The 14,048-nt window shown below is 35.9% G+C and overlaps 1 protein-coding gene across 1 annotated transcript in view; it reads left to right on the top strand.

Moving 5' to 3' along the window:
- The window catches only part of UBA6 (ubiquitin like modifier activating enzyme 6), an 80,979-nt gene extending 72,112 nt beyond the window's left edge, over positions 1–8,867 (top strand). Inside the window, exons 28-32 of the mRNA XM_008071146.2 lie at positions 1,227–1,420; positions 2,263–2,390; positions 3,305–3,392; positions 3,594–3,688; positions 7,030–8,867. Of these exons, the coding sequence (XP_008069337.1) occupies positions 1,227–1,420; positions 2,263–2,390; positions 3,305–3,392; positions 3,594–3,688; positions 7,030–7,165 (641 nt within the window). The 3' untranslated portion in view covers positions 7,166–8,867. The remainder of the gene's footprint in view (positions 1–1,226; positions 1,421–2,262; positions 2,391–3,304; positions 3,393–3,593; positions 3,689–7,029) is intronic.
- Positions 8,868–14,048: the final 5,181 nt, after the last annotated feature.

The following is a 14,048-nucleotide window of genomic DNA, read 5'->3' as shown; positions in this document are numbered from 1 at the left end:
CAGCCTTGACCTGCTGGGCTCCAGCGATCCTTCCACCTCGGCCTTCCAAGTAGCCGGAATTACAAGCATGCGCTACCACGCCTGGCTGATTTTTTGATTTATTGTAGAGATGAGGTCTCGCTGCCCAGGCGGGTCTCGAACCCGTGGGCTCAGGCAATCCACTCACCTCAGCCTCCCAAAGGCGCGGGATTACAGGCTGAACCACTGAGCCCGGCTCTTTTTGAAGACTTTTTTCATCCAGGGAAACAAAGTCACTGGGGACAAGATCGGGTAAATAGGAGGGTGGGACACAGGGGTCATGCCTTTGTTGGTCAAAAACTGCTGAGCACTCAGCGCAGTGTGGGCAGGTACTCTCATAAATCACCCATCATGAAATGGGCAAACGGCTTAATGAAAGACTCTCCAAGAAGAAAAATTCACTGAAGCCAAATGCATCCTCTCACGACAATGCTAGGTGGCACACTTGATTCTGATGTGTTCATAGAACATTCAACTACTGGAGGAAGCCAACAGATCCAACCTCCAAAAAATAATCATCTTTTTTTTTTCTTAGCCCCCTCCCCCACTGTACATTCTTGCTCTAAATGGTCTTAAATATCAAAAATATAGGAAAACTGAATTTTGATTTCCTTAAAAACAGCCATTCACTTGTTTTTAGACCTGCTCCCTTTCTTTTTATAAATCAGTGGTTCCCAAACTTTTGGGATTTTATGCATGGACCAGTAAAGTTTCAGAAAAAATAATTGAGAATAATAGTAATTAGAATGATTCTGGGAATCACTGATCTGTAGATCTTTTAAAAATGCATATTTTTATTTGACCAACTTATAGGATAAGTATTCTTAGTATTCAGAGGGAGGAGGCTTCAGAGTAGGATTTATGGAATACATCTTTGTTTTCTATTCAATTATTTATTTTTATTGTCAAAGTCTGGTAGAATTTTTAATTATTTTTAACTTTTGAATGATACCAAATGTTGATTTTTTTTTTATTGTAAACCACTCGATAGCACATGTGCTGTACATAACTTTCTTACTCTATTTATTTAGTGGTATTAAAGACATCATTTTCATGTTCTTTAATAACTTCAGTTGCCTGGATTTTTTTTTTTTAGTCATTTAAAAGCATAAAAAGAATTCCTAAAAGTTGGCAAACCCACATTGCTTTTTACCTAGTGAAACCATAACCGCTTTCTAGGAAACTGTTTTTATGGTTTTTATGATCAGGTGACCTTCAGATGGCAGTTCTTTCATTTGAAAAAGATGATGATTGCAATGGACACATAGATTTCATCACAGCTGCGTCAAATCTTCGTGCCAAAATGTATACTATTGAGCCAGCTGACCGTTTCAAAACAAAACGCATAGCTGGTAAAATTATACCTGCTATAGCAACATCCACTGCTGCAGTTTCTGGCTTGGTAAGTTTTTTATTCTTTGATTTAAAATGCTGCTTTTTCATTGCCTCTTTCCTGTCTTTCTCATCATGCCAGACATCTTAGAGAGGGAAGGATAAATATTGGCGCTTAAAATTTAACATTTCAAGATATGTTCAAAGAGATAGTCATCTACATTTTGAGGTTTTACAATATATGAATATTTTAACAAAAAATAAGCTCAAGATTATAATTTCTCTCACAGGCAATACTCTTAATTACCTCGTATCCTCCATACATAGCAGGCATTATGTTTTCCTTGAATAAAATGACTACCCTAATCATTACTTCCTTGTTTGTTTGTTTGTTTTGATAGAGTCTCCTTATGTTGCCCAGGCTGATTTCAAGCGATCCTCCCACCTCAGCCTCACAAAGTGCTGAGATTACAGGCATGAGCTTTTATGCCTGGTCCCTAATCTTTACTCTTAATGATTCACAGTGTTTGGTATGACCTCAGTTATCTTACAATATCATATTGTTACACTAGAGTCATTAATAGAAGACATGTATGTGATTTCAGCCTGTTGTACTTTTTGAGTTCTGGCATCTTCTTTCAAAGTAGAGCAATTAGGTGGTCAAATTAATACTTTTTAAATCATTTTGTTCAGTACATACAGTGTGGGTTCAAAGGATAAAATATGCAAAAAATGTAGAGGCCTATAAATAAGAATTGACCTTACCCCAGTTCTGCGGCTGCTTTTACTATCTATGGAGAAATGCCTGAGAAGAACTTGGGAAGATTTAAATAGATCCAATTAAAGTCGTGAATAGTTTTAGACTATTTATATTTATATAAGATAGATCACCTTTTTTTTTTGTAAATCTAGGTTGCCTTGGAGATGATTAAAGTAACTGGTGGCTATCCATTTGAAGCTTACAAAAATTGCTTCCTTAACTTAGCCATTCCAATTATAGTGTTTACAGAGACATCTGAAGTAAGGAAAACTAAAATCAGGTATGTATGATGTCTATTTTTCTTGTATGGTGAGAATAAAATATTTTATATTTTAAAAGGGAAAAAAAACTGCTGTTACCTCTTTTTTTTTCTTCTGCATATGTAAATCCTTGCCATCACTTCAAGATATGGTCATACCTTATCTTCGTGAAGCATTTCTGACTAAACTAACAGAAGAACCCTTGTAACACTTTATTTGCCACACTATTTTGGATTATGGTTTGAACTATATCTTCCTAACCCAGATAAATTAGAAGATACTCTGGTGTCTGACTATAAATCATGAGGTTTAGAATCTAATTCCACAGACTTGTGACAAAGCAAAACAGGTCCCTAGGCCTCCACGTTTCATTTTTCAGACTGGCAACAACCAAAACATTGGAAATCCTCTATCTTGGTGAGATGTGAGAAAGCAAGCACTCTCATACATTATAACAAGAGTACAAAATAGTGTAATCCACAATAAGGGAAATGTGGCACTATATTTCATATTTGTGGGTACATTTGTATACATCTTAAACCATATATATGTGAGTTAATCATTCTGGCCATTGTCTGTCATAGCCAACAATTGGAACAACCCAAGTATCTAGTAATGTAATAGGGAACTGAAAACATCCACACAGTGAAACCCATGCAACTGTTTAAAAAGAGAAACAGAAAACACTCTCATACGAAGACATATAATTTATAATGAAACACTAGAAAGATCAACAAGGTGGTTACCTGCATGTTGTGATGAAAAATAAGATTATGGAGTATTTTAGAAGCTGTATTTTTCTTCTCCTCCTCAATGTGAATTTATAGCTAAATCGTAAGTAACAGACTACTAGAGAGTTTGTTGTTGTTTAGTTTTTTATCACTAAAAGGAAGAAAATTTAAATGTTTTTGTTCTGAATATTTTTCTACAACAGAAATGGAATATCATTTACAATTTGGGATAGATGGACTGTACATGGAAAAGAAGATTTTACCCTCTTGGATTTCATAAATGCAGTCAAAGTGAGATACATTTGTTCACTTGATTCATTAGTAGCTTTATGTTTCAGTTTGGTTTTTATCCATAACATTATTGGAAATTATAAATATTTAGCTAGAGTTTGCTCTTTTTTACTGGTCATAAAACATTATTTATAGACAGTGTTAAGCATCTTATGTTTAGGTGAGGCTTTGATTGTTTTTCTTTTGGGTATTCACTTTTAGGAGAAGTATGGAATTGAGCCAACAATGGTGGTACAGGGAGTCAAAATGCTTTATGTTCCTGTAATGCCTGGTCATGCAAAAAGATTGAAACTAACGTAAGTATTTGACATTATGTGCAAACGCGTCACAAAAATTGAAATATAAGCTGGATGCACACTAGAAAATTAAATGTAGAGGTCATTGTAATTCATATAAAAGTGTTATTCTTGTCTGATAGCATTAATAAAGACAGTGAATCCACCAAGTGAAGGCCAACAAACTGCCTTTTAATGAGATTAATAGGATTATAATACTCTTATGAATTTATTATAGTCCAGAGTCAGCTCTTTAGTTAATAATCTTAGACACTTGATTTGATCAGTACACTTACGTAAAACTGGATCCTCATCTTATGTTGAAAACCTTAGTGACTGTGTTTTTGAGGGTAAAGAATGAAACAAAATGCCAAATTGTTATTTTCATTCATTTATGCAACAGATTTTTACTAAAGGTGCTTGCTGTGTGCCAGGTTATATTCTAAGCCGTGAGCAAAGCAAAGTCTCTTCCTACTTGAGGAAGTGTTTATTAACAACTAGCTAAGTATATTAGATGGTAGTAAATGCTATGGAGAAAAAGAAGAACAAAGGGAAAAGGAAGTATGGGGAGTTGGGGCTGTTGAAGTGCTTTCATATTGAGTATTCTAAGTGTTCACTCTGCCTATCATAGTCTCACCTGGTTAGGTGGCTTTAGAGCAGAGACTGAAAGGAACAAAGGGAACCAAAAAAAGCCAGTCTTTACAGTGATCTGAAAGGCCCTTAACGATTCCTTGTGATCCCTCTAAGTTTCTTCCCTACTCTCCCCTTGCTCACAATATCCTACCTACACTGACCTCCCTTCCTTCCCTTGAACACTCCAGTGATGCTCCAGCATGGGACTTTGCTTTAGTTGTTCCCCCTGCTTACAACTCTTTCTGAGATGCAACCTGACTGACTCTCACCTCTGATCTTTGCACTTTCCTAAAGAGACCTCTCTGAGCCATAAGTTTGTGTAGCTAATAAAAGAATATGCATGGTCTCTTTTAGAAATCAAATACTTTTGAATGACTCAAGGATAAGGTCGTGACAATCCCATTTAATACTTCAACCTGTCTCAAACTCCAGTTTTTTATTCCTAATCCCCTTTACTCTACTCTACTTTTTTTTCCATAACACTTATTACTGTCTTATGACTGCTGTATATTTTGCTTATATTTATTGTTTATCATCTGTCCTCCTCACCTAGAAGATAAGTTTCACAAGGGCTAGAATCTATTTTAGCTGGTGACTGTTGTGTCTCAAGCACTTAGACCAATACCTGTCACATAATAGGCATCAATAAATGTTTGTCATATGAATAAATGGATCTCTGAGAGATGGTTGTCCTTAACATATCTATTGACTTTGATTATGATAATAAATTGAGGTTAGTCACTTTTACGTTATAACCTAGTCTTAATTATCAACACCTTAAAAATGAAACTACTTTTATAATAGCTAAGCCATTAATTTGCCCTATATTGTTTTTCTTTAGGATTCCTAAGTATGTTACATAAATTTAGAGTGGTATTTAGAATTCCTTTATTATATGCTACCTAGATGAGAGTGGAATATGTGATCATGAAGTGTATTAATGAGTGAAATTAAAATTTTGCTGTAAATAGTTAACAAAAATGTTTTCAAGAGTTGACTGATAATTTAAACCACCAGCATGATAATGTTTTGTGAACAATAGTTTTCATTTTATTACATTGTTCATTTAGCAAATACTGTTGAGAATCCTAGTGGCTAAACACTTCAGGTCAGTCAGCGGGGTTGTACTTAGGAGCATGAACTTGACTTTAGAAAGACTTGACTTCACATCCTTGTTCAGCTTCTTAGTTGTTTTGTCATCTCAGCTAGCCTGAGTTTATTTTCTCATTCACAAATAGGGATGTTTGTGCCCATAGTTGTTGAGCACTAAAATGATAGTAAGGGCTAATAGTGTAATGGCACGTAAGTATTCCATAAATGTTAGTCCTGTTAATATTTTGTTGTCATAAATCTTCATTAAATAACACTGCTCTCAAAGAATTCACAGTCTACTAAAGGATATTGCCATGAATGAAAATGAAATTGAATAATTGTTATAATAAGGACTTTTACAGGGTACTATGGGCACTACTAACTCAAATCTCTGGTTCAGAGGAGATTTTCTTTGAGTTGCCTTTGAAAGATTATTCTAGGCGAAAGACAACAGTTTGTGCAGCTAAACAAAGAACATGCATGGTCTATCTTAGAAATCAAATATTCTGGAATGACTCAAGGATGAGATGGTGACACTGAATGGTGGAAAAAATGAAAGTTTAGGTACTGGACAAAATATCTTTGTAAACTGGTAAGAGGCATTGAGGATTAAATAGATTACAAATAGTTTAGAGCCTGGCATTAAGTAATTACAAACTGTATGAGAGATAACATTAAACATTATTAGGAGACTACATCGGATTTGCATTTTAAGAAAATTCTGAAAGCAGTGTGTATTGGAGTTAGAAGAAAAGACTTGAGGCAGGAGTTGGAAGTGAATACAAAGATATAAGGGGTATGTAGATGACATGATTTAAGACTGTAGCAGTGACAACAGAAAAGATGAAATAATGTTTCAGTAAATAGAATAAACATTGGATATACAGGTAATACTTAAGAATATCTTGTCTGGGTATGGTGGCTCATGCCTGTAATAATCCTAACACTTTGGGAAGCTGAGGGGGTGAGGATTACTTGAGCCCAAGAGTTTGAGACCAGCCTAGGCAATGTAACAAGACCTCATCTCTACAAAAATCAAAAAAATTAGCTGGGCACGGTGGCATGCGCCTGTAGTCCCAGCCACTTGGGATGCTGAGGTAGGAGGATCACTTGAATCCTGGAGTTCAAGGCTATGGTGAGCTGTGATGTACCACTGCACTCCAGCCTGGGTGACAGAGTGAGACCCCGACCAAAAAAAAAAAAAAGATCTTTTACTGTGGTGTTTCTGGCTTGCATGTTAAGATTTAAATCTAGCTTGCCTTTTTACTTTTTACAGAGAAATGCCTAACAATTTATGATGCTACCAAACTTTAGAGGGCATATAAGAGGATAATTAATTTTTTAAAAAGTTACTACTTATATTATGGGGATTTACTTATTTATTTTTGTCTTTTAATAAATGGTCTGTATTCTTTATCATGACCTCAGTATGTTTAAACTGATTCACTGTTAAGTAAGTGAGTATCTTGAGTTCAGACCTTTTAGTGAAGGAAAGTGAATATATGAAAGCAGCTGAATTATTGGATTTTAAAATAAAATCTAGATACAAGTTTGAATTCTCTGGATGGCATCAATCAGCAAATCATTTTCATTTTACAGAATTTATCAAAGTATTCATCTTTGCTTATTTTTCTTAGAATGCATAAACTTGTGAAACCTTCTACTGAAAAGAAGTATGTGGATCTTACTGTGTCATTTGCCCCAGACATTGATGGAGATGAAGATTTGCCTGGACCACCAGTAAGATACTACTTCAGTCATGACACTGATTAATAGAAGTTGTCTTCAAGTTACTCCAGGGCTACTTGATTTTGGAAAGAGTGCACTTAATTCAGAAGCTAAAAAAATCAGCTCATGAGACTATGGATTTCTCTTTGATGAAGCCTTAATTTAAGGGAAACATCAGCAGGAAACTACACTGAAGAATTATAAAACATTTTGGAGCATAATATACACTTGTCTGATGGTTCACACGTGACTGTGATCACAAGCAGCTTTGAACTGGAATATCGTTTTATACTGCTTAACAACAAATATATGTATTAATCTCTCTGGATACAAAGAAAAAGACATATTTATTTATGACCAGAAGAGATAAGGATCAAGAAATTGAAAGAAACCAGGGCAGCTGTCCAAAAAGTTTAATTCTGTTTTATGAATTTCTTTTTTGTTTAGTATTTGAGACCCATTTTTCTATATAGATAATTTTTGGCATCCTGCACCTCTCATATGATTAGGCTTTGAGAATTTAATACCACTGGAAAGAGGAGACCTGGTAGCAGTGGATGAAGAGCTGACATTTTAAGTTGTGCAGTTACAATATACTGTCCTATTACCTCTGGTAATTTAACCAGGATCTTTTATATCACTGTCTCCCCCAAGTCAAGATTTTTGTTGAGCAACTGTGTTATAAGTGATGAGCATTTAGGTCAGATGACACATGTTAACTTGGACTAAACATAAACAGTACTTTATGGATTCTGGTAACCCTCTTAGAGAATCCGTGAATGTGAACAGACAAATGTGACTAATCCTATGATTCTTCAGCATCCCTTCTAATGTGGCTATTTTATTTATTTGAAATTCCAAACCTGATTGTCCTCATATACTAGACTAAACGGTTTTGTAAAGGGAGTGTCCTTAGAAATAGATAAAGAGTAGAAATTAAAAAGTCATCATTAGTGAAGTCTTGATTTTTTTTTTCAGAACCCTAATAGAAAAAAAATAATATTTTTTATTTTAAAGGAAGCATGTTATTTGATTCCCCATTCCTAAAAAGGGAGTTGACAAAGATGAAAAATGTATTTTTTTGTGGTCTTTATTGAGAGAAACTTTCTGTTTTCTGATATGAACTGTTGCAGATGTTCATATAAGTGCTTTCACTAAAATGATGTAAACAGTACTTAACACTGTAAACTCAGTGAAAACAAGTGATTCTTTTATTACTAAGGCTATTGTGCAGTCTAAAACAATTGGCATTTTATAACCTTAGGAAGTCATTTTCCTCTACCTCCTTTTCTTCTACTGTTTTGCTTAGACCATTAGTAGGCACTTTGGTAAATTAAAAACTAGATTCAAATCAGTATTACTCCAATTTGGTATCTTTTTATACTCTGAACTTACTTTCCTTTTATTTCATTTACAAATATTTTTGTCAACCAGCTACATTATTTCCTTCTTTTGTAAAAATATCATGTAGTTGGGAAAATATATGTGGGAGTATAGAATGAATTTGTATGATTCAAAGATAATCTGTACATAGGGAGATGGACAAAAAATGGGCAGGATGAGTTTAAAGAAAACGGCTCCCTTTGAAATAAGCAAATAATTTTTGTTTACTGTGTCCTACCTTTTCCCATTATGCATATCCCAAGTATAATACTTAAGATTACTGAAAACTGAATCCAAGAGTATCAAGGCTCTATGACTTGGAACTTTAGAAGATAGAGATAATAAAAGAATTTTTGTTTAAGAAGTCTTTTTTCCATTTTCACTTTGTTTGTCTTCTTTAAGAACAACTGATATTTTCTAGGTAGCTATTCGGCAGTTCTGGAATTTGATCTAATAGCTTGCTTATGTTTTATCCAAGTCTTCACATCTCTTCAGAAACAAGCTTAGAACTATGCTGTGAGTTCATATTTATAGACATCAGTACTTTAGCAGATAAAACAAAACCAACAAGGATTAAGTTTATTGTGTGATTAAACTTGCAACCATTTTATCATTCCTTTTGTTTCTATAGACAGTGATTGTTGCCATCATTACTTCTATTTAATTCTATTAAGCTATAGAAAGCTGGGGTGAAACTAACGTCAGTTCTTCTCACTGATTTCTTTCTGTACTATAAATCACCATTGGTGATTGAAATACTAGCAAAAAGTAATTATTTGATTTTGTACAATTCCACTGAGAAATTTTTTACTTAAATAAATTAGGAAATTTGAGAATATATTTGTAAATCATGTTTCATGGTTGACTATAGAGATTCTGAATCTGCTATTCATTTTGCAAGCAATGTTACTTTGGTGTTTCCTATTTTTCAAGTTTTCCAGTCACAGAGAACAATAGACATTGGGTGTGGAGGGACATTACTTCAAAGTACTTTTGGCTCCTGGAAAGTCTTTCAAACAGTTGGGGAGAAATAGTGGCGGCCATGTAAAACCTAGAAGAGCTGGTAAATACAGACTGCTAGGTAGGGATTTCTTAAGTCCATTTCTTTTTAGAGTTCAGAACAGTTATATTACTTGTCTGTAAGTTCCTCATAAATTGTCACTACGGTGGAACTTGGAAATAAATGTGTATCTTTATTTTTATTTCTCATCTACTATGGCACACTGATGATAATGACAGCATTAAAAAATCAGCTACAGCCAGGCGCAGTGGCTAAGAATCTTAGTACTTTGGGAGGCCAAGGTGGGTGGGAAAATTGCTTGAGCACTGGAGTTCAAGACCAGGCTAGGCAACATAGTGAAACCTTGTCACTACAGAAATACAAACTTAAAAAAAAAAAAAAGCTATATTTATAATCCATTATAATTAATAAAAGACAGAAAACTGTTCTCTTAAGATCTTGAGGGAAAAAAAAACTCATGTCCTAATTCTTTCAACTATAATGAATATAATTGTAGACTCACTGTTATTGCAAATATCTAATAATTTAGTATATAGTCACTAGGTATAGGTTTAAAGATTTTACTTTTCAAAGATTCAAGAACAAAACCCAGAAAATATAGAGGTCGTGGGGACCACTAAGTATCAGTTGGTAATTTGTGTTCATTTGTGTCTTTTCATGTCTTAGCTTTGTTTTTTTCTTTTTCTTTTTTTTTTTTTTTGAGTTGGAGTCTCACTCTGTTGCCCAGACTGGAGTGCAGTGGCCGCTCCCGGCCACCACAGCCTCGACCTGCTGGGCTCCGGCGATCCTTCTGCCTCAGCCTTCCATGTAGCCGGAATTACAGGCATGCGCTACCACGCCCAGCTGGTTTTTTGATTTATTGTAGAGATGAGGTCTTGCTGCCCAGGCGGGTCTCAAACCCGCGGGCTCAGGCAATCCACTTACCTCAGCCTCCCAAAGGCGCGGGATTACAGGCTGAGCCCCCAAGCTTATAGAAAAATATATATTCAAAAGAGTAAAATTAAAGTTACTTAAAGTACAAATATGAAATTTAAAGTAACTATTTATATAACTGGCACTTTTGTTCATGGAATGTTGATAGCAGACCAGAAATTCCCAATGTAGTTCCTTCCCAGTCACAGCCAGCTCCTCAGCACACACCCTTTGGTCATTACCAATACCTACTTTTTTTATGATAACTATATTCTTGTTTTTATAGTGTTACCACCTAGGTATGTAAACCTAGACAATACCATTTGCTTGCTTTTGAATTTTATCTAAAAAGATCATGCTGTACTCTTTTGTGACTGCCGCTTTTGTTCACCGTATGATTCAGTCTTCATCATTGCTTCATAATTTACTTTTACATTAATATACCACAATTTATTTGTTCATTATATTGACTGTGGCCAATTGGGATGTTTTAGTTTGGGAAAACTACAGCATCACAGTGAAAATTATTTCATATATCTCCTAGTACAAATAAGGTATATACCTAGGAGTAGATTGCTTGATCAGAGGGCAGTCTTACCTTAAATTTTATTAGATGATTACAGATTTTTTTTCTAAGCCTTAGAGATATCCTGTTTTTCCACATCCTTGTCAATACTAGTGCTAGCAAATTTTTTACATTTTGCCAGTCTGGGGGATGTGCAGTTGTATTTCATTGACATTTTACCTACATTTTTCTAATTAATAGCAAAATTGAGCACTTATTTCATAAGTTTATTGGTCACTTTGACTTTTTCCTTAAGCCAGAGTCTTACTCTGTCACCAAGGCTGGCGTGTAGTGGCTCAGCGATCCTCCTGACTCAGCCTCCTAAGCTGGGAGTACAGGTATGAACCACCAGTCCTGGCTAAATTTTTTGATTTTTTTTTTTTTTTTTTTTTTGTCGAGATGAGATCTCTCTGTGTTGGCCAGACTGGTCTCAAACTCTTGGCCTCAAACAATCCTCCCACCTCAGCCTCCCAAAGTGCTGGGATTACAGACATGAGCCACTGCACCTGATCCACTTCAGTTTTTGTGTGTGTATTGTTTTGTAAAGTATCTTCTCAGGTCTGTTGCACATTTTTTTCTTGTCTTGGCAATCTTTTTCATCATTGATTCATGAAAGAGCTTTATAAATCCTGTTCCATTTTGGCTATATATTTGCAAATATTTTTTCCCATTCTGTTGCTTGACTTTTCCTTTTATGGTGTTAGGGTCATGAAGATACTCTTCTGTATTGTCTTCTAAAAGTTTTTATTTTGCCTTTTACATTTAACTTTTTATTTCATGAGGAATTAACTTTGATTATGCCGGAAGGTGTCTTGCCACCATTTACTGAAAAGTCTGGGTTTTTTTCCCCCTCTTTTCTAAAGTGCCACCAAAGTCATGTATTATATCTATATGTATATATAAAACGTGTGTGTGTGTGTGTGTGTGTATAGATTTTTTGTTTTTAAACTAGAGTCTCACTCTGTCACCCAGGCTGGAGTGCAGTGGCACAATCACAGCCACTACAGCTTCAACCTGCTAGGCTTAGACAATCCTCCTGCCTTAGCCTTCCAAACAGCCAGAAATACAGGTGCAACCAGCATGCCTGGCTAATTTTTTTATTTATTGTAGAGATGAGTCTCACCAAGTTGTCCAAGCTGGTCTTGAACCCCTAGGGTCAGGCAATCCACTTACCTCTGCCTCCGAAAGTACTGGGATTATAAGCGTGAGCCACCGCACCCAGGCTGATATATTCTTCATAATTTGGCAAAACAAGTTCTCCCAACTTACTGTTCTGTTACAGTGTCCTTATTATTTATTTTTAGTCCTTTGTATTTTCAGTTTTCAGATTTCTTCCAAACATGCAACTCTGTCACTCTTGCAGTTTCCAGTTGTCTTGCTGAAATTTTCAATCTCTTACCAACTTGGACATGAAAATGTTTCTCCTTTACCATCAGGCTTGCTTTTAGACTCACAAGTAAGGGGCACTAGATAGACCAGAATGCTGGAGAAGAGACTTTCTCTCTTCCCATTTGCCTCCCAGTATTGTCAGCATCATCTCAGCAGTGCTTCCTGTTTTAGCAGCTGTGCTTGGTTCCCTGGGTCCAGCTTTCTTCTGACATTCTGCAGGATGTCTTTTCTAGGCTTCTAAATTCTAATAATTCCACCTTTTTGCCTTTAATAATTATGTCCCTTCTGGGCATTTTCAGTTCTCCCAAAATCTGTTTACCAATTCCTAATATTAAATTCTTTCTTAAAATAAATGATACAGTTTATTTTCCTGAGTTACAGACTTTTTTTTTCACTTTACTAGTTTCTGTCTTTCAATGATTATATTGCATCATGCATTTTTAGTTTAAGTAAAACTAAAGTTAATCATTACCTTTTGGCAGATGAAATTTTCCCAAAATGGCCATAGGAATATTTCTAATCTTACATGCTCTTCTAGAATCTTTCCACCCTCCAGTCCCCTTTAAAACCTTCAAGGACTTTCTCTTGGCCCTTTCTCACTCTCTTGCTTGCTCTCTCAGAAAACTCACCCTTGGAACCCAGACCACATGTTGTGAGGAAACTCAAACTAGCACACAGGAAGAAAAACTGAGGCATTCAGCCTACAGCCAGCATCAGGTGTTAAGCATCTGTAAGCAGGCTTTCAGATGATTCCAGGCCTCAGACTTCATGGAGCAAAAAACAAACCGTTCTTGTCCTCCTGTGCTGACCCAGCAAAATCTATGAACATGGTTTGTTTATGCAGCTAATTTTTGGAGTTATTTGTTATGCCGACAAAATAACTAGAGCAGCTCTCTATTTTCCAACTTGCATACTATTGTTATGTATTTTATTTCTTTTATGCTTGCTGCTATGGTTTTAACATTTGTATCTCCCTCCAGTTTTTTTGTTTGTTTGTTTGTTTGTTTTGGGGGGAGTTTGTTTTTGAGTTAGGTCTCACTCTGTTGCCCAGGCTGGAGTACAGTGGCACAATCACAGCTCACTGTGGCCTTGACCTCCTTGGCTCAGGCAATCCTTTCACTTCAGACTTCTAAGTAGCTGGGACTACAGACATACACTGCCACACCCAGCTAACTTTGTTACACTTTATAGAGGCGAGGTCTTGCTGTGTTGCTTTGGTTTGTCTCAAACTCCTGGGTTTAAGCTATCTTCCCACCACAGCCTTCCAAAGTGTTGGGATTACAGGCGTGAGCCACTGCACCCAGCCTTGTGTCTCCCCCAAATTTATATGTTGAAATTCTTATTCCTCAGGCTATGTAAAGTATTTTGGAATTGGGGCCTTTCAGAGATGATTAGGTCATGGGGGTGGAACCCTTACAAAAGAGGCCTGAGACCCTTCACTCCTACCATGTGAGGACACAGCAAAAAAGTGCTATCTTTGAGCCAAAATGCAGAGCTTCATCAGACCCCAGATCTGCCAGTGCCTTGATCTTGGACTTCCAAACTCCCAGAACTGTTGCTTATTAAGCCACTTCATTTATGGTATTTTGTACAGCAGCCTGAACAGACTAAGACATTTACCATCTGGGATAAATTTCCCTCTGAAATACTTTAGAATT

This window comes from Carlito syrichta, unplaced genomic scaffold (assembly GCF_000164805.1).
Source record: "Carlito syrichta isolate Samal-C Ts95f unplaced genomic scaffold, Tarsius_syrichta-2.0.1 Scaffold314127, whole genome shotgun sequence".
Classification (NCBI taxonomy): Eukaryota; Metazoa; Chordata; class Mammalia; order Primates; family Tarsiidae; genus Carlito; species Carlito syrichta.
This window is presented reverse-complemented; position numbering and strand designations above follow the sequence as displayed.